A 22690-nucleotide genomic window follows, 5' to 3' on the forward strand; every position below is an offset into this window, starting at 1 on the left:
CAGTAGACATTTGGGAAGTTCTTTTTTTTTTTTTGGCCAGTCCTGGGCCTTGGACTCAGGGCCTGAGCACTGTCCCTGGCTTCCTTTTGCTCAAGGCTAGCACTCTGCCACTTGAGCCACAGCACCACTTCTGGCCATTTTCTGTATATGTGGTGCTGGGGAATCGAACCCAGGGCCTCATGTATACGAGGCAAGCATTCTTGCCACTAAGCCATATCCCCAGCCCCTGGGAAATTCTTTACTGAAAATAAATCAGTTACTATAGGAGGTGAAAAACACTGTTTAGATTTAGTTTTACCAAGAGGTGAATTTAAATTTATGAAATTTGGATCATTATAATAAGTGTGATAGGCCAAGATATAAAGACAAAAAATCACATATTTTCATTCATGTGGAATCTAGCCCTAAATTTTTTAAAAATAATAATTACAAGCAATCATTGTAAAAGGGAAAATTGGAAGGAAGAGGGCAACAGAGGGAAAATATAATAGAAGTACAAAATATGCATTTAGAAGAGCATAAAGAGACCCATGGAAAATTTAAGAAGTGAGGGGGGAGTTAAAAGAGTAAGTAGATGGGGTAATTTGATCAAAGTACATTAATGCATATGGGTAAATATCACAAATATGTCCTTTTGCACAATTAATTTGTGCTAATGAGCTTTCTACAATGTTAAAAAGAAATTAATTTGACTCAATGCACTTTAAGGATTAATCTGTGATCTTAGGAAGTACATTGAATATGACTGAATAAAAGTAATGCCCTATTTGCTGGTTTATTTGTATTAATAAACTATAACATCTATTATGATGTATATGTTCTGTGTATACACATGTACATATACATATTTGTGACTTGGCTTTGGGAGATCATCTAATGGATAAATATTTTCAGATATTTTCATTTGCTTTCCAACAGGGGAATCTTAAGGCTTGGTGTATACTCATGTGATTGTTCTCTCGACATATGTTTATTTTCTTTCCTTTCTTTTTCTTCTTTTTTTAAAATTTATTTATTTACTTATTGTCAAAGTGGGGTACAGAGTGGTTACAGTTTTCATATGTAAAGCAGTGCATACATTTCTTATAAGGAAGGAGAGTCTTATATCTAGGACGAGAAGGGTCAGAATAATCTAGGCTTGCTCAGAATAAACTATAAGTAATTTGAAAAAGGGACTCTTGTTAATCAGATGGAATGTTATTTTCAACTCTTCAGCAAAGGATAACAGCAAAGACTTTAGAAGGGAGTCTTGACTTAGTTTCTGGCAGGACAGATGGCTATTTCCCTCTTAGTTGTAAGATTAGTTCCTCTGGGAGAGAAACCTAGGAATGCTTTCAAATTTGAGGAAGGGCTATAATGTAAAAATCAGCATACTTCTTCAGAAAAAAGCATTCATGGGATTCTAAATTGACTGAAGGCCCAAAATGGTTAGGTAAATTGGGGAACAGACCACTGTCTAACCAAGCAAGGAACAAGGAATGTATAAATCATATTAGCAGCAAGAAAGTTAAATGCCAGGTCAAGGGAAAGAATGCAAAACTCTACACTGATAAAAACTGTGATTTATGACCTTGGGAGACTTAGCCCCTTTAGAGACATTTGATTTTATAGAAGCCACTGGTTAAAAAATTAGTGTTTTTGTTTTTCTTTATACCCTATTTTTTTCAGATAGATAGATAGATAGATAGATAGATAGATAGATAGATAGATGTATAGGCATAGATATATGGAAAATTTTATTCATTTGATTTAAATTGCTTTCCAAGGTCAGAGTAAGAACACCTTTATTTTTTTAATGCAGTAAAATATATCTTCAGTAGCACTCTGCAAAATTGACTATTACTTGGTGTTTGACTATGGGGGTACTTCAAACTGCTAGGATTCCAGACTTGCTTGGAACTTGGACTCAAGAAGAAAGAAACTGGTTATTAATCAAATGTCCCCAAATCATGGCTGCACAGGACATTTGAAATCAGGTAGTTGGATGACAGTGCAGGACCACACTTTGGGAAACATTTAAACAACATCTATTTATTATCTTTACAAAATCTCAATAGTAGGAATTCTTCCAAACACTTAGTTCAAACCTAACTTCTGACCTTGCATTCACTACCCTTGACCTAATGCCCTGCTAAAGCTTTAGAATCATACTTGTTGGCCCAGTAGACTCTCTCATAGCTTAGCATGCTCCTTTCTTACCCAACCCTATGCCCATTTAGTAGAAGCAGTAAATAGCCTCCATTCCCTTTTACCTTGAGATGGCACTCCTTTGGGGCAGCTATAACCATGAAGCAGCAAGATTCCCTTTAGAGTGACCTTCAGGTCTGGGCAACTGCAAGATCCCTTATCTGCTGCTTGGGCAGCAGTCATAAATCCTAGCCCGCCACAATGAAGCTCTGGGTCCACACATCCGCACCTAGGTCTCTTAGCCCCTGTAGGTTATGGAGGTCGCCTCAGACAATAGCCGGCCCTTCTTTACTCTTGTGAGAAGGGGTCTTGGCTGGTTGGTCCCTTGGCTAGCAATAAACCTTTCTTTGTTCTTTGTGCCTGGCTGTGTGGTTTTCTGGCAAAGTCTAATAAAATCTAACAATGCTAATTTTCCTCATGAAAGCCCTTCAGGCATGAGCCTGAACTATCTTGTTTCCTCTCTTGATTTAAGCTTCTATAGATATAGTGGGATTCTCTTTAACCAGATGTTTCTGGTATGACATTATTTGAGTTTTCTTCATGGATCTATCCAGGTGGAATAACCCTAAAACTCTCTTCTACTTTAAAAATCTTTTAATCTCATTAGTAAGAGGTACAAGTGTGTAGACGATGACAAGAATCCAAGTATTTCTTTATATTTAGAGAAGATGATTCTGATGCATAAATTCTATATATTATTATCCATAACTTCAAAATTCCATCTCATGATGAAGAGTTTATTGTATTTACTGGAGTACACCAAAGAGCAGCACTTTATTTTTCTTCTAATTTCTAAATGGGCCTAATTGTTTAGCACATTAAAACAGAAACATGTATGGAAATACGTGAAAATGAGAATTTTCCATTTCTCCACAAATTTTAAAATGTATTTTTTAAACAAAATCCAGTGATCTATACTCAGCGTATCAGCCATTACATTTTTTTCTAATGCCTGTCAGTAATTTGTGTGCACACATATAAGCTTAACACAAATAAATAATCTTAGTGTAGTCAGCATTTTAATATTTTATGTCTTGGTGGACTCTTTTTTCACATTATAATACAATTTCCAAGCATGCTTATTTCTCCTGGAGGGCACTAGACAACATTAAGTGGCTTCTGATATAAAAATACTAGTATTTTATTTATATTTGTTCCTTAAGAATTTAACAAAAGATATTCATTATCAGCAAAAGAGAGCTTTTGTTAGTTTTAGTGTCAGGATCAACCTTATATAAGAAAAGTTGGAGGAGGACCAGGACCAGTTTGGGGGGTTCCCCCTGCCTCCCCAGTAATTTTTCTGTTTTTCAGGAGGCCCATAGCACTTCCTGGCCTAGGCTAACCCCTCAGTAGCTATTCTTGATAATTGGACCATACTTCCTTTCTGTTCCCTTCTAGATATTTTTGTTCCTATCATCCTCCTCATTCTCTTCTCCATTTTTGTTTCCTCTTTGGGTTTTGAAATCAGTAACTCCCTTTCTTATCTCTGCATTTAACAGTAAACTGTGTGTATGTGTGGAGAGAAACTGAAAAATAAGACAGATGGTTCTTTCATCACCTGGCTACTCTGGAGTAATTGAGCTGGAGATGTTATTTTTTTCAAGGAGGCTGAACTAAAGTAAAAACCAGTCATGAATGAAAACAATGCAATGTTTGCTAGTGGTTTGGCTGTTGGAATTTTGTTTCTTATATTTTGGTTTTCTGTTTGGCAGTTTTATCACCTTGTAAAACAGCTTTTAAGAGATCATAAGTAAATGTACTGAAATAATGTCTTCACTGAATTTCTTAGAATTGCTTTAAATTTTGGCTTTAAGTTGGCTCTCTTTGTGTTTTATTTCAGCATTTGCCAGTTAAGAGGCAGTACAACCTGGGTCCTGTATTTCTAACAGAGAGTCCTCAACCATTCAACAGATAGCTTCTCTCCTGAACCATCCTACTTGTTATCTCCTAGAATATTCTTTGCTTCAGGAACAGAGGGCCTTTGGGGAACAGATTCCTAAAAGTGCAGGTAAGCAACATTAACACTATCATTGTCTGAGATTCCTTAGATATATATTTGAACCTGGAATGTTCTTATAAAATGTTTTTGTTTCTAGAAGGTGATGATGAATCTCCTCTGTGTACACAGCTGCCTGTCATTTTCTTTTCTTGATTCATATCAACTTTTGCTTAAAATATACCAACTTCTTTAAACAAGAGAAACATAATTTTATCTTTGTCCTAATTTTTATGGTCTGGTATTGGGGCTTGAACTCAAAGCCTTACACTCTTACTATGGTTTTTCATTCAAGTCTGATGATCTACCACTTGAGCTACATCTCCACTTCAATTTTTTTTTTTAATGACTAATTGTAGATGAGTCTCATGGACTTTGCTGGCTGACTGGCCTCAGAAAACCTCGATCTTCAGAAGTCAGCCTTCTGGCAGCTAGGATTATAGGACTGAGACACAAGTGCTTCTGCTTGTTGTTTTCTAGCATTAGTTTTACAGGTGGCCAGAAAGCCTATGTGATGAAATGAAACCAATCAATTCCTCTTCAGTGTGTCCCAAAATTACAGCTGTACAAGTTATTATTTTTATTCTCAGTCTGAACAGGCTTTGTTTGAGACTGTGTTAAACCATTGTGGAAGCTAGGACTAAGAAAACCCTGAAATGCAAAATACAATTTTGTGTGTTACACAAATACTATGGAAATTTGGTCGTTAACGAGTTATATAACCCTGAGCAAGAGTCTTACTCACTCTAGGTGTTTTCTGAATAGATTGAAGCCTAGTTTCCTGTCTTTAAATGAAATAATGAATAATGGTTTTATTAAAGTATCCTAATGGAATTTTAGCATTTTCTCCTTGGTACTATTTATCCCTTGGTCTTTAGGCATAAGTCTCAAGCAGTAACTTAATAACTTTTAGTGAGAAAGCTCAACAATGCTGTGTGTTTTACCCATGAACCTTTGTAATCTTTCTTATTCAATAAGGTTCATCATAGGACAATTATCCTACTAGCAAATTTGTTAGATTACTATCTTATTTGGGGATCTTTTTTTTTTTTTTTGGCCAGTCCTGGGCCTTGGACTCAGGGCCTAAGCACTGTCCCTGGCTTCTTCCCGCTCAAGGCTAGCACTCTGCCACTTGAGCCACAGCGCTGCTTCTGGCCGTTTTCTGTATATGTGGTGCTGGGGAATCGAACCTAGGGCCTCGGGTATACCGAGGCAGGCACTCTTGCCACTAGGCTATATCCCCAGCCCTGGAGATCTTTTTATGAAGGATAGGTACTGATTGAAACATCATTCTATAGTAGTTCCAGCACATGGACATTTACAGTGGTCCTTTAGAATTTAGTCCTTGAGAATCCCTTGAATTCTTATTCGTTTATACTGCGACTGTTCGTGATGGCTTCAAAGCCCTTTCCCAGCATATTCCTGGGCCACTAGACTTTGATTACCTTGATTCACCTAGGCTGGAAGTAGGGCTAAATCCTTATCTCTAGCAACTTCAAAAGTAGCATCTGGGGGGCTGGGGATATAGCCTAGTGGAAGAGTGCCTGCCTCGGATACACGAGGCCCTAGGTTCAATTCCCCAGCACCACATATACAGAAAACGGCCAGAAGCGGCGCTGTGGCTCAAGTGGCAGAGTGCTAGCCTTGAGCGGGAAGAAGCCAGGGACAGTGCTCAGGCCCTGAGTTCAAGGCCCAGGACTGGCCAAAAAAAAAAAAAAAAAGTAGCATCTGGGCTTTATCCTTCAACCTTTTCATTTTCTGATACCAAGGAGTTGGAAGGATTTTGAGAGTCCTTATACCATAACGATGAATAACATGGATTCTGGAGTGTGTGGGTTCAACTCTGAACTGTGACACTATGTGGTAGCCTTGTGCAGGTGATAACTTCTCTGGGATGTAGTGTCTCTTTTTGTCCAATAGGGATGTCAATAGTACCTTCCTTAATGGGTGTCTTTGAGAATTAGAATTCCACCTCTGAAACATTTTGAATAGTTCTACCATATGTGTTCAGTAAATACAAGCTATTTTTATTGTCACTTTCTGCACCAAGTTTGTTCTCTTTACTAGTCTAGGACTGACAGATTCTAGTGTTCATCTTTCTCTTGTGAAACATGGCTATGCCATACAGTATTTGCATACCTAGGACACAAAAACAGACTCTGGCAGTATTATAATAATCTTAGTGGAAAACAAAACCTGTTTGCCAGTTCACACATTATGTAGAGTTCCTGGTTTTGTTTCTTTTTTTGTTGTTGTTGTTTTTCCTTTGGACATATTTGAAATTTTGATTACAAATCTGAAATTACTACTTGTTTGTATTTTACTGTAGTGTCAGTGCAGTTTTGTTATTAAAAACATAAAAAAATGTGGTTTCCCTAGCCAGAAAAAGGTCTTGTCCTAAAATAAGCTTTGCCAAAAGTTACTATTTTGAATGCTTTTCATTTTATATCCAGAGGCTTCCTGTCATAGATACTCTGAAATGTCAAAACTACCGTGCAAAAATAATCACAGTAATGGAAACAGAATTTTTTGAGGCTATTATTAGCACTGTCGTGAGTTCTTTAAGATCTTTACCAGGATGTTTTGGAGCTTTTTTTTTTTTTTTAATGGAGACTTGGTCAATAGCCAGCTAGTACTTCACTTTTAAAAGATGAATGAAAACAAGATTGCAAGTGTCCTTACTTACACCATACAGCAGATACTTATATTTACTACTTATACTAGATTTGTTAGGTAGTATTGTCATTTCTCACTTTGCAGAGGGAACTGAGTGAGTTATACAGAGATTAAACAAACTTCAAGGTCATACAATCATATAGAGCAAGAGCAGAGGCACAAATCTAGAGGATCTGGTTGCCAAGCAGGCAACCTGAACGCCCAACTGTACTGCTATTGTCAAAGTAAAAAAAATGAGGAATAAGATGAGAATTAAAATGGAAGGATCAAATTATAGTAGTCTTAAATGATAGCTTGAAATGATTTCTATATATATTTGGAAGATCCTGAATGGTTTGCCCGAGTGGAAAGATGAAACCTGTGCTTGGAGAATTGTATGCCAACATAGCATGTGGACTTGCTTTGAAGGGAAGAGTAGAGATCATTGCCACGTAGCCAGGTGAGAAATAAGGAGAACATGTGTTTAGGAAATAGAAATATCAGCCTGAGAGCACTTATATTTATGCAGGCAGAGGAGGAAATAGAAATCAAGAACCAGACAAGTTAAAGTCTAGCGTGGCACCACCTAGGGCAAAGTGGCTCAGCAATTGTACCTCAGAGAGATGACCAGTGGAGTTAACAGTATTTATGAATTCATTCCTTTATTGACTTATCTATTTGCTCATTGAATAAATACTGTTGTGCCTCAGGATGAGATAGGAATTGTTCTCGAGGAGAATCTGCATAAAAGTGCCATCAGGTGCCCAAACTCTTCACTTATTTATTTTATTCTTATTTTTTATTTGAAAAACTGCCACTTATTAGCAAGATGACATTTGACCAGTTTCTAAAGCTTTTGTTTTTCATAATACGGTAAATAAGACCATACTTTGTCTAAATGCAGTGGACATTTACCTTCTCTAGCAATTTTTACTGTAATTTTTATTGCATTAATTGGAATTACTGTTGTGTTTGATGGGTGATTCATTTGGCACTGGTAAGTGAATGAGTACAAGGAGGTCTAAATGAGGTACATATGGTGTAGGTATAGCAGGAAGGAAGAGAGGTGTCCTACGTATTTCTTCTTGAAAACACCAGTGGCATCATAGTGATCCTAAAAGTAAATGGATAAATGCAATTTCAAATAAAACAGGAAGAAAAGTGGCCAAGGAGTTTATAGATGAACCACAAATAGTCCTTGGAATGGTGAGGGAAATTTTTCCTAATTTTTTTTTTCCTAAAGCCCCTAGTAGCCTAGGATTTTGAATGAGCTTCTAGTGCCCCTCAAAAGCTACTTTCAATGCAATACAGATTCTCCTGGTAGGATCCAGTTCCTTTCCTGCTTTCTGGAAGTGCTTCTCAAACACACAGATCACCTGGCTACAACACAGATCCTTAGTGTATCACAGGGAGGGGCTGATATTCTTCACTCTACCACCTGCCCAGCTGAGTCTACTTCTGCAGGTCTATGGACTACACTTTGAATGGCCAGGGTCAGAAACACTTTGCTTTACCATTAATAACAGTTGATCAGAATCATTTGTGAATCAGCATAACTTAGCTCCCTCAAGCAACAGTCTGTGAGCTCTATTCTCCCTATCCTAAAGTACCCATACATTATTTATGTGTATGTGGACATACACAATTGATTATCAATATTAACAGATTTAGAGACTCTTCCTTTGGTCATTGATTTGTGTCACTCAATAGCATCAATAATTGATGGGATTTTTTAAATTTTAATTCAGAGTTTGTGCTGTATAAAAGTTGGCAGCAGAATGAAATGTAAAGCTTTCATATAAAGCTAAACATACACATATGAAGGAGTTATATTTGAATGTTCTCTTAGCTTATAATAACCAAAAACTGCAAAGAAATCAATTGTGAGTTAATTGTGATACAGTCAACAATGTAATACTACTTAGTAATAGAAAAAAGTAAATACTGGCATAAACAGTAAAATGGAAATGATTTTTAATCATTATGCTGGCTGTCTCAGTGGTAGAATGCCTGCTTAGCTGAGTTCAAACCCCAGAACTACTACCACCAAAAAAAAAAGGCATTATGCTAATTAAAAGGAGCCAGAAAAAAGATACAATCAAAAGATATGATAATATTAAACTAAAAAAATAATAAAAAGCAAAACCCCAGTAATAGTATAACATTGTTGCTAGAGCTCAGGAAGCTGCAAAGAAAGGAAGGAGATGTTGGGGTTAATGGATATGTTTAGTATCATGGTTATAGTTACATGGTCTTACACATTCTCCCCAACTTATCAGATTGTACAATAAACATGTAAATTTTATTGAATGAAACTTATTTCATCAAAGCTATTTTTTTAATTAGCTACAGTCATGTCCTGTTTACAATATTTAATCTTTCTCAGAGGTTGTTACCTCATCAGTTAGAAAGTAATGTAAAGGAAAAGAGAAGTAAGTCTTTGGGAGAAACCATGAATAAACCTAAGAAGCATAAAAAGTTCTCTATAAAGTTGCCTTGTGTCTTTGCCATGGAACTGAATCTGAAGTGAGAGATCTTGGAAAGAGAACCTCCAACTCATTTCTTTTTAGCATGTAGCATAGTGGCTAGTGACTGAATGATGTTAGTGTATCTAGCTATTAAAAAACAAAATTCTACCAAAAAATCATTTCATTTTGTATTCTTTGCTGTGAGGACACCCTCTTTTCAGGGATAAAATTTGGTCACCATCTTTGGCAAATGAGAATGTAAGATCTATCCACATATGCACAGGATAAAATCTGGCCAGTCTGTTGTGTTCTAAGTTTCTTCACATGGGCACACGTTTTGCAGAGAACAGTCAAACAGTGCAGAAAGTACTGAGCAGCCTTGAGTATGTGTCAGTGTGTGCTGAGGACTGGCAGAAGCCTGAATGGAGGAAGGCCTGGTTGAAGGCTGAATGTCAGCAGGAATACTTGATAGGGGAGTGGAGGTAAGCCATTAATGAGGGCCCAGGGCTAAGAGTAAATTTCATGGCTGGCTGAAATCTAGCTGCTTATATAATGGATATTAGGTATCTCCAGGGCTCTGTGGAGCCAAAGAGTCTATTCTTTTCTAATTTGCACAAAAATGCAGGTTAACAGGGATTAATCTGTAGCACTGCAGTATGAGAGGAGACTTGGTAGCAGAAAGATGAAGTCATCTTTCTCCAAGAAATCAGAAAGCACAAGCCAGCTTTGCTCCTGAGTGGATGGGGAACTGGTGTAATATCTAGTTATTTAAAACTGGAAGTTTGGCTGCAGAACTGATGAGAGAGGGAAGGAGGAAAGAAGGGAGAGGCAGTTTGAAGAGAAGAATTGGAGGTGATGGCTGAGGAGGAGGAGAATGAGGAGAATAAAGAAGAGGAGGTTAGAGGAGGAGAAGGAAGAAGAAGAGGAGGAGGAAGAGGAGTAAAAGCAGTAGAAATGAGGAAGACTCAGCTACTTATGGTGAGTGAGATGTCCAAGATTACTGCAGGATTTCCAGGAACATGACCTCCTGTTCCCTTTCCTTGAGCCAGATCAATCCCAAAGTCCAGGGTGACCCAGCCTGCAGTTGGCCATTGAGAAGCACCTGTTCTCAGTTCCAGAGAAAACTAGGGGCAGAGAAACCACCTGGGGCAGGAAAAGAGGGGGAGGAATCTGCACAGTCGGGCTATTTTTTCTTTGGTGGTATATGCTATTGAATGAGTTTTTGGAATTCGTAAGTAGAGAAGTTATTGCAGAATTATTGGTAAACATGCATTTATAAAGTCTAGATGTTCAGGTAGGCATGCTCCTTTTGATTTGAGGAAGCATTAAGAGAGCCTGGAATAAAAAATATGACAAATTTTCAATGTTAGTGTATTTGTTTTGTTTATATATCCCATTATGGGTATAAAGGCCATGTTGGAAGTTTGGGAGTAATAGGGTTTTATTTTAACAGTTTGCATAAAAACTTCTCCTTCTGTCCATTGTTATTAAGTGGATACAGATTACAGAACTGGTGAAACTGACCATTAGAAAGCCATCCTATCATGTTGTCTTTGTTTGAGAAGATGGACCTGTGTTTTCAATTATGAAAGTTTATAACTGGGAAGGACAGTGCGACACAGGGCCGCTGGGCTGACTGATGCAGGTTTGAGTCCTGGTTCTGCAACTTTTTAGCTCAGGACAATTACTCTTCTTTCCCAACCTTCTGTTTCCCCATTTGTGAAATAGTTAAATGACTTACTTCCCTCATAGGGTGCTTGTTAATGAGACCTGAGACAATACACTAAAGACACTGGTCACTCATATGTTTTCGCTAGCACTCTTTCTAATCCAGATTTCAACCAGCCTATATGGAGACATTTGCCATGTACCAGGCCTTTGAGGCTGTAGTAAAATTAATCTATAGCATGTAGTTCTGAGATCTGTAACTACATTCAACAATAATATACTTAGTATCTCCTACAAGACTGGTTACTGTTATAAATCTTTGCATAAGATGATAGAACTGACAGGCAGTACCTGTTCTCATGGCACAGTCTCAGGTACCTACTGTGATTTCTCTTATGGTTTCTGTATTTCAGCAAATCCATTAATGTCTTCTGCCTCCATATTCTGTAGTGTGCCCTAACAGCACTGATTTTCCAACTTTTTTGTGCACTTGAATCAGGTTGGAGGATGCATGTTAAGGGCTCAGGAAAGTTAGCAAGCTCTTTCCCATAGTGGTGCTACCCCTTGAACACTGCCCTGAAGTGATCTTCTGTTATCATTCACCCTTCCCAAATTCCAAATGTTCATGGAGCACCAAGGAAAGCTTTAGATTTGAATTCTCTCTCTTGAGTTGGCTTCATGTCTTTCACAGTGGTGACAAGGTGTAAAAGGAACAGAATTCCAAATCATGGGTGTAATTGTAAGTCTAGTCTGTCTCCCTGGAGACAATTCAAATTTGGAAACTTTAAGTTAACTCATCTATCCAGGGTTATACCTGTGCACATATTTAACAAACATGTGAGCCTTACATGAAATCTTGGATACATAAGCTCTTTAGGAACTTCAAAGTACCATGAAAAATAATATTACTAATGAGAAGGAAAAGGGTGCGTTGAGATTGAGGTAATTTGACCATGTAGATTATTCATACACTTGTTTACCTCTCAGAGTCTGAGAGGAAATGAATGTTTGAGTCTGTGAATGCTTTCATTTTAGAGGATGAACTATGTAAACACTTGGAAACATGTCTGTTTGGTAGTTGAAGCTATATTATTTCAAGGCCTTAATTTTTATTTATTTATTTTGTCTTTAGAATAAAATAACATGTTAAATTCCAACTGATTTTCCTCTGATTGCCTTTGCTCACAGCAAATGATTATTCCACTTATAACATTATACTTAGACAAATAATTTACTTGTGGAAACTTTTTCCTGTGAGCTGGCAGAGGAACCATACATGTTTATCACAAGGATATCCTGGCTGGCCCTGGTCTACTTTGCCACTTGCATATCAAAGCTCTGAATTAGCCATGGAATAAATACTAGAGTGACTAAGCTTTCTAACATGTTCTCAAGTGCTGTATGTGTTGGCTCTTCAAGAGTGGGTTTATTTTACTTTTTGAAGGAAAAGGAATATTCTCTCACACTTCTTTGTTTTTAGTTAAACTGCTCATTGATGAATGAAAACAACAGAAAACAACAACCAAAATCTCATTCTGTGCTCTGTAAAATAACACATAATTGGCCCGAAAAGTGTGATTTCAAGGATAGCAAAGCAAATTTAATTGAAACACTCACCTCGTGCTATCCCTGAGCTTTTTGTTCAAGGCTAGGGCTCTACCATTTGAGCCTCAGCTCTACTTCCAGATTTTTTTTTGGTAGTTAATTGGAGATAAGAATCTCATGGAACTTTGCTAACTGGGTTGTCTTTGAACGATGATCTCAGCCTCCTGAGTAGCTAGGATTACAGTGCCATATATCTTGTTGTATATACTTTGTTGAGTATTTACACAAATGATATCATTCTTTGTGGAAACTTAAATGTTTAATTTAAGCAAGTGGGTTAGTGACTACTTTAGCCTATGGAAAATTGCCTTCTGAGGCTATGTTACATCAGCGAAGTGACAGGGTGTACTCTTGCTTGTCAACATGTAAGGCCACTCAGGTTGGCTGTAAGTCAAGTGTTTCCACAATCATCCTGTGTACTGAGTTTGACACATGTGCAAACCAAAGTTGGCTCATTTCCCTCACTTGTTTTATTTTCATTCTCCTGACATAGTTTTTACTTCTCACTAAATCATTATGGCACATGGAAGGGGTGTCTGCACGCAGTAATAGCTGGCAGGAAATAGCTAGTGACAAGCATTCTCAGCCAGATCACCACTACAGTTTAGGACTGCTTAGCAAATAATCCCACAGCTCTATGAGCTCCAGGGAATGTCAAATATGAGATGCCCAGCATGGTTATATTTATTTAGATAATCATGCATGATCAGAAACCACTTCAGTTTTTGTTTAGTACATTACTCTTATGAAAGTGAGGAACGTGGTTTAAGATTTCAACTTGAATTTATTTATCATTAACATGGAGGCAGCATTACATTATTTGGGAATGTATCCAAAAAGACATATTTTTTATACTATATCTGCATTGAGGTTAATCGATATGAATGAGAAGAATAGAGTAAGGATACAGGTGATTGTTTAGATGAACCAGAAACTTCAGAAGGGAGGTAGAGCAATAACTCAAAAGTCGCATGTACTGAAACAGGTCTATTTCTATTATTGTCTTTCACACTTAATTGCATAGAAAAGTAAATTGTTAATTTGTTTTTGTAGCAAAGAGGAGGAATTAAACAGGTCTTAGATTTTTAGGTTTATAAAACATGTTCTAAGCTGGGCACTGATGGCTAACACTGATAATCCTAGCTACTCAGAAGGGTGAGATATGAAGATTAGCATTTGAAGCCATGCTAACTAGTTAGCAAAAGTCTAGAAGTAGAGGTATGGCTCAAGAAGTTGAGCCAAAAGAAACAAAGCCTTCAGTGAAAAAAGCCAAGTGAGAGCACAAGTTCCCTTAGTTCAAGTCTTAGTACTAGTACCAAAATAAACAATAAATAAACAGATAAATAAACCATATTTTGTGAAGATTTTTATTGTATTTACATTCTAAGGAAGGTTGTCTTCATATTTTTTCTGTCTGTAAATGTTCAATGAACAATGTCTTAATTTAATACTAAAGCTAAATTGAACATACCTATGCAGTGAGACTGAAAGATCAAAAGATGCCTCTAAAAGTGTGTACAGAAATTGGGAATGTGAGAAATATTTTTCAGTAGCTTTTATTCCCCCACTTTTTCAAAATTTAACAAAAGGCTAAAATTATAATGTGTAACATTTAAAGAAATTTCAGTTTCTGAAGAATAAAATATTGGTTCACATCTGGAGGCATATGTTCACTTGGTAGGGAAGGAGGGAAGGCGGGAGGGAGGAAGGGGGAGAGAGAGAATCTAAATCAGTGTTTCTGAAAGATAGATGTATACATTTTTTGAAGGAATTTTTTTCTTGTTTACCTAATATGAGAAAGTAGGGGAAACCTTAATGTTGACACCATAGAATTGTCTATTGCTTCAAACACACAAAATATCCTATTGACCCATTGATGAGAGGAGAGAAAAAATACTCTCTTTGTGCACAATCACTTGACATCTTCAAAATTACAGACCTCTGCCATTTTCTTCCGTGCCCTCTCTATGTCTTTATCTGCTAATGCTTACATTGGAGCCATTGTGGGACTCCATATCAATAACAAGTTTCCCTTTCTCATGACTTTTCTCCTTGTGGTTCAGGTGGGCCAGCCATGAGAGGGTACATTGTGGCCATATTCCTGAGTGCTGTCTTCCTCTACTATGTGCTGCATTGTATACTGTGGGGAACAAATACCTATTGGTAAGCTTCATTTATACTACTTAAACATAATTCTCCAACTAGTCCTTCACACAAACACAGACACATTTTATTAGCTAGACTTGTCTTAGAAACCTCAAACATCATAACATTTGAGTCTTTTCTCATTTTGTGTTATGCATTGAGATGTTGTCATTGAAGTATCCTGCAGATCAATTCTTCTACAATTCAAAACTGATACATAATCAAACTGTTTATGGATCCTACAGTGAAGCAGAAGTGTTGACCACCTTTGAGATCATTCTGGGTAAGGAAGGTTCATGCTGGGGCCATAGAAGGCTCTCAAAAATCTTTTGATAAATGGTAAGAAAGAGACATATGCTTCTGAAATGCTCGGGTCCACTGTACACAGCTGTATACCTATACTGAATGATGTTATACAAGTGGTTAGTGGCAGGAAAAAAGTTCCCTACCCCTCATTCATCTCCTTAGATTAATAGAGTAAGTTTTAGAAGTATTTGACTTTTAGAAAATTTAGAAATATACTCATTATCTGACTTATGGAATTGAAACCCCTCTGTATATCACATTTACAATAACAACAACAAAAATTATCTTTGTTTGAAATAATAATTGAATAATTATTTTTGTTTGAAAAGTCACCCCAAGTTTGTCTTTGTGCTATCCTAAAAACATATTTGTTTTCCAGATCTTTGTGTTGTTTATGTGTTTCTAATGACTTTAGAAGTCAAGTAATGTTTTATGCTTCATTAGGCCCTCTGGATATATTTCAAACTTTGTGGCTTGATTTGTTGACCATTATTTCTCTATCTTTCCTCCATTTTAGCTAAGGAATTCTTGTCCTTTTGTTATATGCAAAAAAGATATTTTCCTCCATAAGAACTTTATAAGATTCTTCGTTCTCAACATGGAAGTTCTAATTGTGGAAACTTTGCATTTGAACGTTGTGTCTGTTTATAAAGGGCTTAGTCTATTTCCGTCCATTTGAGTCCTGCCAATCATAGAAAAAATTGGTTAGCTCTTAGTAGTTTTAACACATAATTGATAATGAGTCTTAGATTAAGCTGTTTTTCCCCTTTACTAGCTGTCCAAATCCTACCAGCCCCTACTTCCTGTGTTTATTTTCCTTGTGCACCCATATTTTGCAATGCCCTTGTAAACTGTGGGGAATAAGTACTCCATTCAGGAGTTGCACGGTGTCTAATCTAAGCCAAGAATAGAGGACACTTAGATTTACTTTCAGTGGTGTGGTTGTGGAGTCCCAAGGGCCCAGGGCAAAAGCCTGTTAAACCTGCTTATGTCAGGTGTTTCTGTGGTGTTTGCTTGCCATAGGTGTCTCTAGAGGTAATATGGAGGACCCTAGGTATGTGAACTTGTGAGTGAGTTTGATTTCTTGGGCTTTCCAGGGCTGCTTAAAAGAGAGCTGGCTTTTGACTTCCAAATGTGATAACCTTAGCCCTTCTCTGAGAGTCCTATGACTCAATGGCCTTTATTGTGTGTGTGTGTGTGTGTGTGTGTGTGTGTGTGTGTGTGTGTGTGTGTGACTAGTCACCTTGGCCTTTTCCACTCTTTCTAACCTTCTAGTCAAGAATCCTCAGTCTTGTGTAGGGTTTGGAGATGGTCCTATCAAACCTCAGGACTTTCAGGGGGAGTTTTATTCCCTGCCATGGATGTGGCTTCCTGGGACATTTGTTCCCCATTGGGCAGGCTTCTCCATTCTGTTTTCTGACAGACACTATTTTTGTTTCCTAGGGTGCCACCTGTGGAAATGAGGCAGAGAAACAAGATCCAGCCCTGTTTATCAAAGCCAGCGTTTGCCTCTCTTCTGAGGTAAAAACAGACGAAAGGGGGGAAAAAAATGCTTGGCCTACAAAATGTTCAAAATGAATTTGTGATCATTTTTTCACATGTGTTTAAGCTTTTTATACAAATCATAGCAGTTTAGAGTAGACAGTGTATATTTAAGGAAGAGCTGAGTGTCCGTTCTATTTTGGGGCTTTTAGACAGAGCTCTGAATTTATTTTAAGAAAAGGCTTTGGATTTGCATTTCCTTTATGGCCAGTAATGCCACCAGCACAACAATGTTCATCGCAGCACAATTTGTCATAGCGAGAAGCTGGAACCAACCCAGATGCCCCTCCATAGATGAATGGATCAGGAAAATGTGGTACATTTACACAATGGAATTTTATGCCTCTATCAGAAAGAATGACATTGTTCCATTTGTAAGGAAATGGAAGGACTTGGAAAAAGTTATACTAAGTGAAGTGAGCCAGACCCAAAGAAACATGGACTCTATGGCCTCCCTTATTGGGAATAATTAGTACAGGTTTAGGCAAGCCATAGCAGAGCATCACAAGGCCCAATAGCTATACCCTTAGGAACACATAAGATGATGCTAAGTGAAATGAACTCCATGATATGGAAACAAGTGATATATCACAGTTATAACTACTTTCAACGTCCTATGTGTATGTGTAGTTTCTATTATTGATGATGTTTTGTATCACCTTCCTATGTTTGTACCTACACTATCTCTGTAATCTTATCTGAGTATATTGGAAACCGTGTTTACTGGTATTGGAAGTAGGAAATTCAAAGGGAATACCAAATTCGAGAGACACGGGGTAAAAAAAGAGAAATAACTACAAAAGCAATACTTGCAAAACTGTTTGGTGTAAGTGAACTGAACAACTGGGCGGGGGGGAGGGAAGGGGGGGAGGGAGGGGGGCATGAGGGACAAGGCAACAAGCAGTACAAGAAATGTATCCAACGCCCAACGTATGATACTGTAACCTCTCTGTACGTCAGTTTGAAAATAAAAATTTGAGAAAAAATAAATAAATAAATAAATAAATAAATAAATAAATAAAAAAAAAAAAAGAAAAGGCTTTGGAGAATTCAGTCAAACTAGTAGGATTAAAGAGGTCTAATTGTGTTTGCTCCACCAAAAAAGTGATTTTTTTTTTAAGGATAATATCCTTCTCTCTTTTTCTCATGCTGCATTTCACTTAGAATGCTTTCTTTCCCCTACCTTGAAGGTTATAACTAGAAGTGCTCCCTGATTTTTAGTGAGCTACATAGAATGCAAATAATGATGAACCTATACATACCATCCCTAATGGCTAGTCACATTACTGTCAGGCTTTGTAGGTTTTTTGTTTGTTTGTTTGTTTTGTTTTTGCCAGTCCTGGGCTTGGACTCAGGGTCTGAGCACTGTCCCTGGCTTCTTTTTTTTTTTTTTATTAATTGAACACAATTTTGTTTGACAAGGTGTTGTGTAAAAAGGGTACAGTTACATAGTAGGGCAGTGTGTACATTTCTTGTGATATCTTACGCCCTGTTTTTCTTTCCCTTCTCTAGGTCAGGTAGACATATACACAATATACAATGCTCAAGGCTAGCACTCTGCCACTTGAGCCACAGCGCCACTTCTGGCCGTTTTCTATATATGTGGTGCTGGGGAATCAAACCCAGGGCTTCATGTATACAAGTCAAGCACTCTTGCCACTAGGCCATATTCCCAGCCCCGCTTTGTAGGGTTTACAATGCTATCTGTAAATGTTCTTTTCTTGTGCACTAAAATTTACAGACTGCTGATGAAACAACAAGAAATAAATCCAGACAACAAGAAATAAATCTAGTTGAGGCTTGTGTAACTATAAAACAGGTATAAGCTATTCAGCACTTTTTTTCCTTCAGCATCTAGAATTCATTATTTCCTTTTACAATAGGACCACACTCTTTTCTACTACCAGCTTTTAACAATTTACAGCTACAGACTCCTTTAAAATCAGTTATCCCAGTGGGGGTGGGGGAAGGTGGTAGAAAAATGAGGGAAAACTACCTTACATATATGATAATAGCCCCTTTACATCACCTTGACAATAAAATTAATTTAAAAAATCAGTTATCCCTATGAAAAACTACAAACCTACATGGATTTTTTTTTCATAAGTTGCATCCATGGCTACGTATACCCTGTCTATGGATGGATGTACAGGTAATATCCCCACCAAACTAGAAAAGTATTTTTATTCTTTCTTTGATCATGATTCATACTAATAAAATACATCTTACTTTGGAACATAGTACATGCATGCCTTTAATAAGAAAAGCAAGTGGAAAATGTTCAACCTTTTCCTGCTATATTCATATTTTTAAAAATAGGCTGACTATGATTTACAGAATTAATTTCATGAGCCATGTGTAGGTGGCTATTCTAGAATCAAGGACTCTATAACTTCAGTGAAAAATATAATGCTGCCTTTTTGGAAAAACAAAAGGCTCAAGTATTTATGCAAGATTGCTTAGCTGGTATGTAAGTCTCCAGTTTAAGGGACAAGCAGATTTGCATTTGTCATGTGAACCTTGTTTCCTGAGGCCAGTCCTTCACAGAACAAGCAACCTTCTGAGAAATAGAAGATTGCTAGGAACAGTCATGAAGCTCTGATCAGAAGCCTAGAGTGTTAGAAGTAGAACGAACGCTTTTTCTCTCCTCTTGCCTCGCCTCTCTTCTTTTCCCCTCCCTTCCCTTCCCTTCCCTTCCCTTCCCTTCCCCTCCCCTCCCCTCCCCTCCCCTCTCTTTTCCCCTCCCTTCTCCTTCCCTCCTCTTCCCTCTTCCCCCTCCTTTCTTCCTCCTCTCTCTTCTCTTCTTTCCCTTTTTCTTTCTGTCCTGTTCTTTTCTTCTTTAGCCAGTCCTAGGGCTTGAACTTAAGGCCTGAGCGCTGTCTTTGAGCTTTTGTACTAAAAGTTAGTACACTACCACTTAAGCCACAGCTCCACTTTCAGCTTTTTTGGTAGGTAGTTGGAGATGAGAATCTCACAGACTTCCCTGCCTGGGTTATCTTTGAACCATGATCCTCAGACCTCATCTTCCTTACAAGTATGAGCCACTGGTACCACTGGTACAGAGAACACTTTTTGTTAGAATTATGCTTGTGTGTAGGTTGCAGTCTTGTCATTTTTAGGTAGTGACTCCAAGCATGTTATTTCCCTTTTCAAAGCTTTGGGTTTGTCATCTACACTGATGAATGAATTTTATCTACCTTTCCAGGCTTTCATAGTAATGCAATCACGAAAATGTAATCAATACATTATAAAGGGTAGCATTATAATTATTACAGATAAAGCTAATACTTTCCTTCTCACCTATCTGAGACATGGTGTCAAATAATTATTTTTCCCATGCTCACTCTCATCAATTCCAAGAAATAGAGTCACTTTTTGGTGCCATTATCTAGAGTTCAGTTTTCTCAAGAAGCCTGGGCAACTTTTGAGTCTTTCTCAAGCTTGAGTTAATTGACCTGACACTTCTTCCCAAAGCAGATCATAGACACAGTACTAACAACACAGATATAGAAATGACCTTTTCAGGGTGGTTTGCCCTGGAGGCAGCTGTCAGTCACAGCTAAATCTGGGACATGAATCATATCCAAGGCAAGGATGGCTTGTCTCTCACCTCATTCCTTCTCCTGAATGCAATGTTAATTTGTCATCCAGCTCCTATGACTTGCACATGGTTAGTGACTCCTGGGCAACAAAGCTGGGTCAAAGGGAAGCTCTTTCACTGTTGCTCTACTGTTGTTTATCTCCATTTAATTTTCAACCTTCTACAGCCCCAGATCACTAGGATTTCCACCTGCAGTTTTTACAATAAGCACAAAGCTGATGGGGCAGGAAAGATGATGCCCGTGTGGGGTATGGCAAAGGTTAGCTCTATCTTTCCTGCAGCATATAAGTAGCATCTGGTCCTTTGAGTGGATGAAAATGGCATTTTAATATGAGCTAGAAGACCACTTCCTTCCCTTTAATAATAAAAATTCTTATTTAGAGAATCAGTATAAAGTAATAGTCATTATAAAAGTAATGATCCTATAAAATTGTTTTGGAGTTGAAATTCAATCACAATGTGTTGATTTTCTACTTTGTGCCAGGCACTAAAAATAGAAAATACAGGTGATATTTCTATTTTCTTCAGGCTTTCCTTCATAGAAAAGGCGTGCCAGTCTTCAGGGCAAAATAGGCAGTAAGAAGATAAATGTGTGCAACTCTTGTTCTTTTTTTTTTTTTTTTTTTGGCCAGTCCTGGGCCTTGGACTCAGGGCCTGAGCACTGTCCCTGGCTTCTTCCCGCTCAAGGCTAGCACTCTGCCACTTGAGCCACAGTGCTGCTTCTGGCCGTTTTCTGTATATGTGGTGCTGGGGAATTGAACCTAGGGCCTCGTGTATATGAGGCAGGCACTCTTGCCACTAGGCTATATCCCCAGCCCACAACTCTTGTTCTTGAATAAGTTTTTAATTCAATGTATTAGGAAGATGTTGAGTTTCAGCTGCATCTAACTTTTAATGTTTGTTTATATATGCAGTATATATGTAGAAAAAGTGTGACAATGTTAAAATATATGTGGAGAACTATGAAGTTGGTATAACTTCATACTTTTCAATTTAGGGCTGGTTTAGCATTGATACCTTTATTCTTTCTGCCTATCATTGTATCACTTGGTGTTATCTTTATGTTTTGTTTGTACCCTACCCTGCTCTTCACATAATTTTGGTTCCAATATTTGGAAGTGTTTCCATTCCAGTGAGTAAATCCATGGGGCATGCTATTTGGTTAAATACTGGGAATTATATTTAAACATTTTAAAAAATAGTTGTTTAACATGAATCATATAATCCCATTTTTATGTTTTAGTTGTGATCTTGAATGCCTGCAAACGTAGTAGAGTATTAACAAAAATATTCTTTATCCTTTCCAGGTTTCCTCAGCTTCACCCTTTTCTGTGTACAGCTGATTTTAAAAAGATTGCTGCCTTATATGGTAGTGATAAGTTTGATTTGCCCTACGGGATAAAAACAACAGGTGAGTAGTGTTATTCTTACCCTGCCCTGATAAATTTGAGTGATTTGTGATGAGAACTACATGTATAATTTTAAGGCTTTTTAATCTTTCTAATAATTCCCCAGGGAATGATTTTTGGGTTAAGATTAAAGGGAGTAAGATTTAAAATATAAATATCCACTCCATTTGATGCTGTGTACAGTCAGCGAATACAAAAGGTAGATGTTGTTATTGAGCAACTGCATTTTGGTGTTGTTCTGACACAGGGTGACCTGAGTGAGCTCTGACACCTTGCTTTATTCTTGAGGGAGGAATCTTTGAGCACTGACTGTTTTGAATGTGCTTTGTGAGAAGTGGGGGATAATTATAGCAGTAGCACTAATTTTTCACAGATTAAATGTGGCCAAGCCAGTTGGAAATGAGCTTATGAGGAAGGGAGCAGTGTGTTTTACTAATTGCTCCATTTGTTTTCTAGCGGAATATTTTCGACTTGCTCTTTCAAAACTGCAGAGTTGTGATCTCTTTGATGAGTCTGACAAGTGAGTTTACGTCCTCTTTTTCATTCTAAGTTCAGAGTATATACTTGAAGGGATATGAAACGTATTTACTTAGAAAATTTCACAGCATTTGTACATGGCTAAAACTTTTACTAGCTATTTGTTTTTTAAGACAGTTAAAATAATAATGATGATGATGATGATGATGATGATGATGATGATGAAATGAATCTAGAAGCTGCATAACTTGGTGGATCAAAAGTTTGCAGAGTTTAATGATGAACAGTGTTGGTCCTAAGTCAGGACACTTTTAACCCATGAAAGTCATTTTACATTGTTTTTAAGTCTATTTAAGGGTTAATTCATAGCCACTGTTAATCAGCTCTCAGCCTTCCTTCATTGGCTGTTTTCCATACCTTCTCATGTATCCTTCATATACTCCTGTTTTACCTACTAAAAGGGCTAGGCACAATGGCTCACACCTTTAATCCTAGATACTTAGCAAGCAGAGAGAAAGGATTGCACTTTGAGGGCAGCTGAAGTAAAAAGTTTACGGGACACTATTTCAACCAATTAAAGAAATTGGGAATGATGACATATGCCTGTCATCCCAGCTCTGTAGGAAGTGTG

General features: G+C 37.5%; 1 protein-coding gene and 1 long non-coding RNA gene across 5 annotated transcripts in view; one reads left to right on the plus strand and one right to left on the minus strand.

The window, feature by feature from the left end:
- Positions 1-22690, plus strand: part of St3gal6 (ST3 beta-galactoside alpha-2,3-sialyltransferase 6) — a 60824-nt gene that overhangs the window by 24083 nt on the left and 14051 nt on the right. For 3 of the 4 annotated variants that reach the window (XM_048346486.1, XM_048346485.1, XM_048346484.1), the window contains exons 2-6: positions 4028-4195; positions 14643-14742; positions 16474-16551; positions 21481-21584; positions 22039-22102. In XM_048346486.1, the coding sequence (XP_048202443.1) occupies positions 14654-14742; positions 16474-16551; positions 21481-21584; positions 22039-22102 (335 nt within the window). In that variant the 5' untranslated portion in view covers positions 4028-4195; positions 14643-14653. Of the gene's footprint in view, positions 1-4027; positions 4196-11244; positions 11676-14642; positions 14743-16473; positions 16552-21480; positions 21585-22038; positions 22103-22690 lie in introns of those variants that run through there. The other variant, XM_048346487.1, reaches the window with a different exon arrangement.
- Positions 7468-15300, minus strand: LOC125351617. Its single transcript, XR_007210982.1, has 3 exons — positions 15289-15300; positions 13316-13319; positions 7468-8687 (listed from the first exon to the last, which is right to left on the minus strand). It is a non-coding gene; the product is annotated as an uncharacterized LOC125351617 (long non-coding RNA).

The sequence above is a fragment of the Perognathus longimembris genome, chromosome 5 (genome assembly GCF_023159225.1).
Source record: "Perognathus longimembris pacificus isolate PPM17 chromosome 5, ASM2315922v1, whole genome shotgun sequence".
Classification (NCBI taxonomy): domain Eukaryota; kingdom Metazoa; phylum Chordata; class Mammalia; order Rodentia; family Heteromyidae; genus Perognathus; species Perognathus longimembris.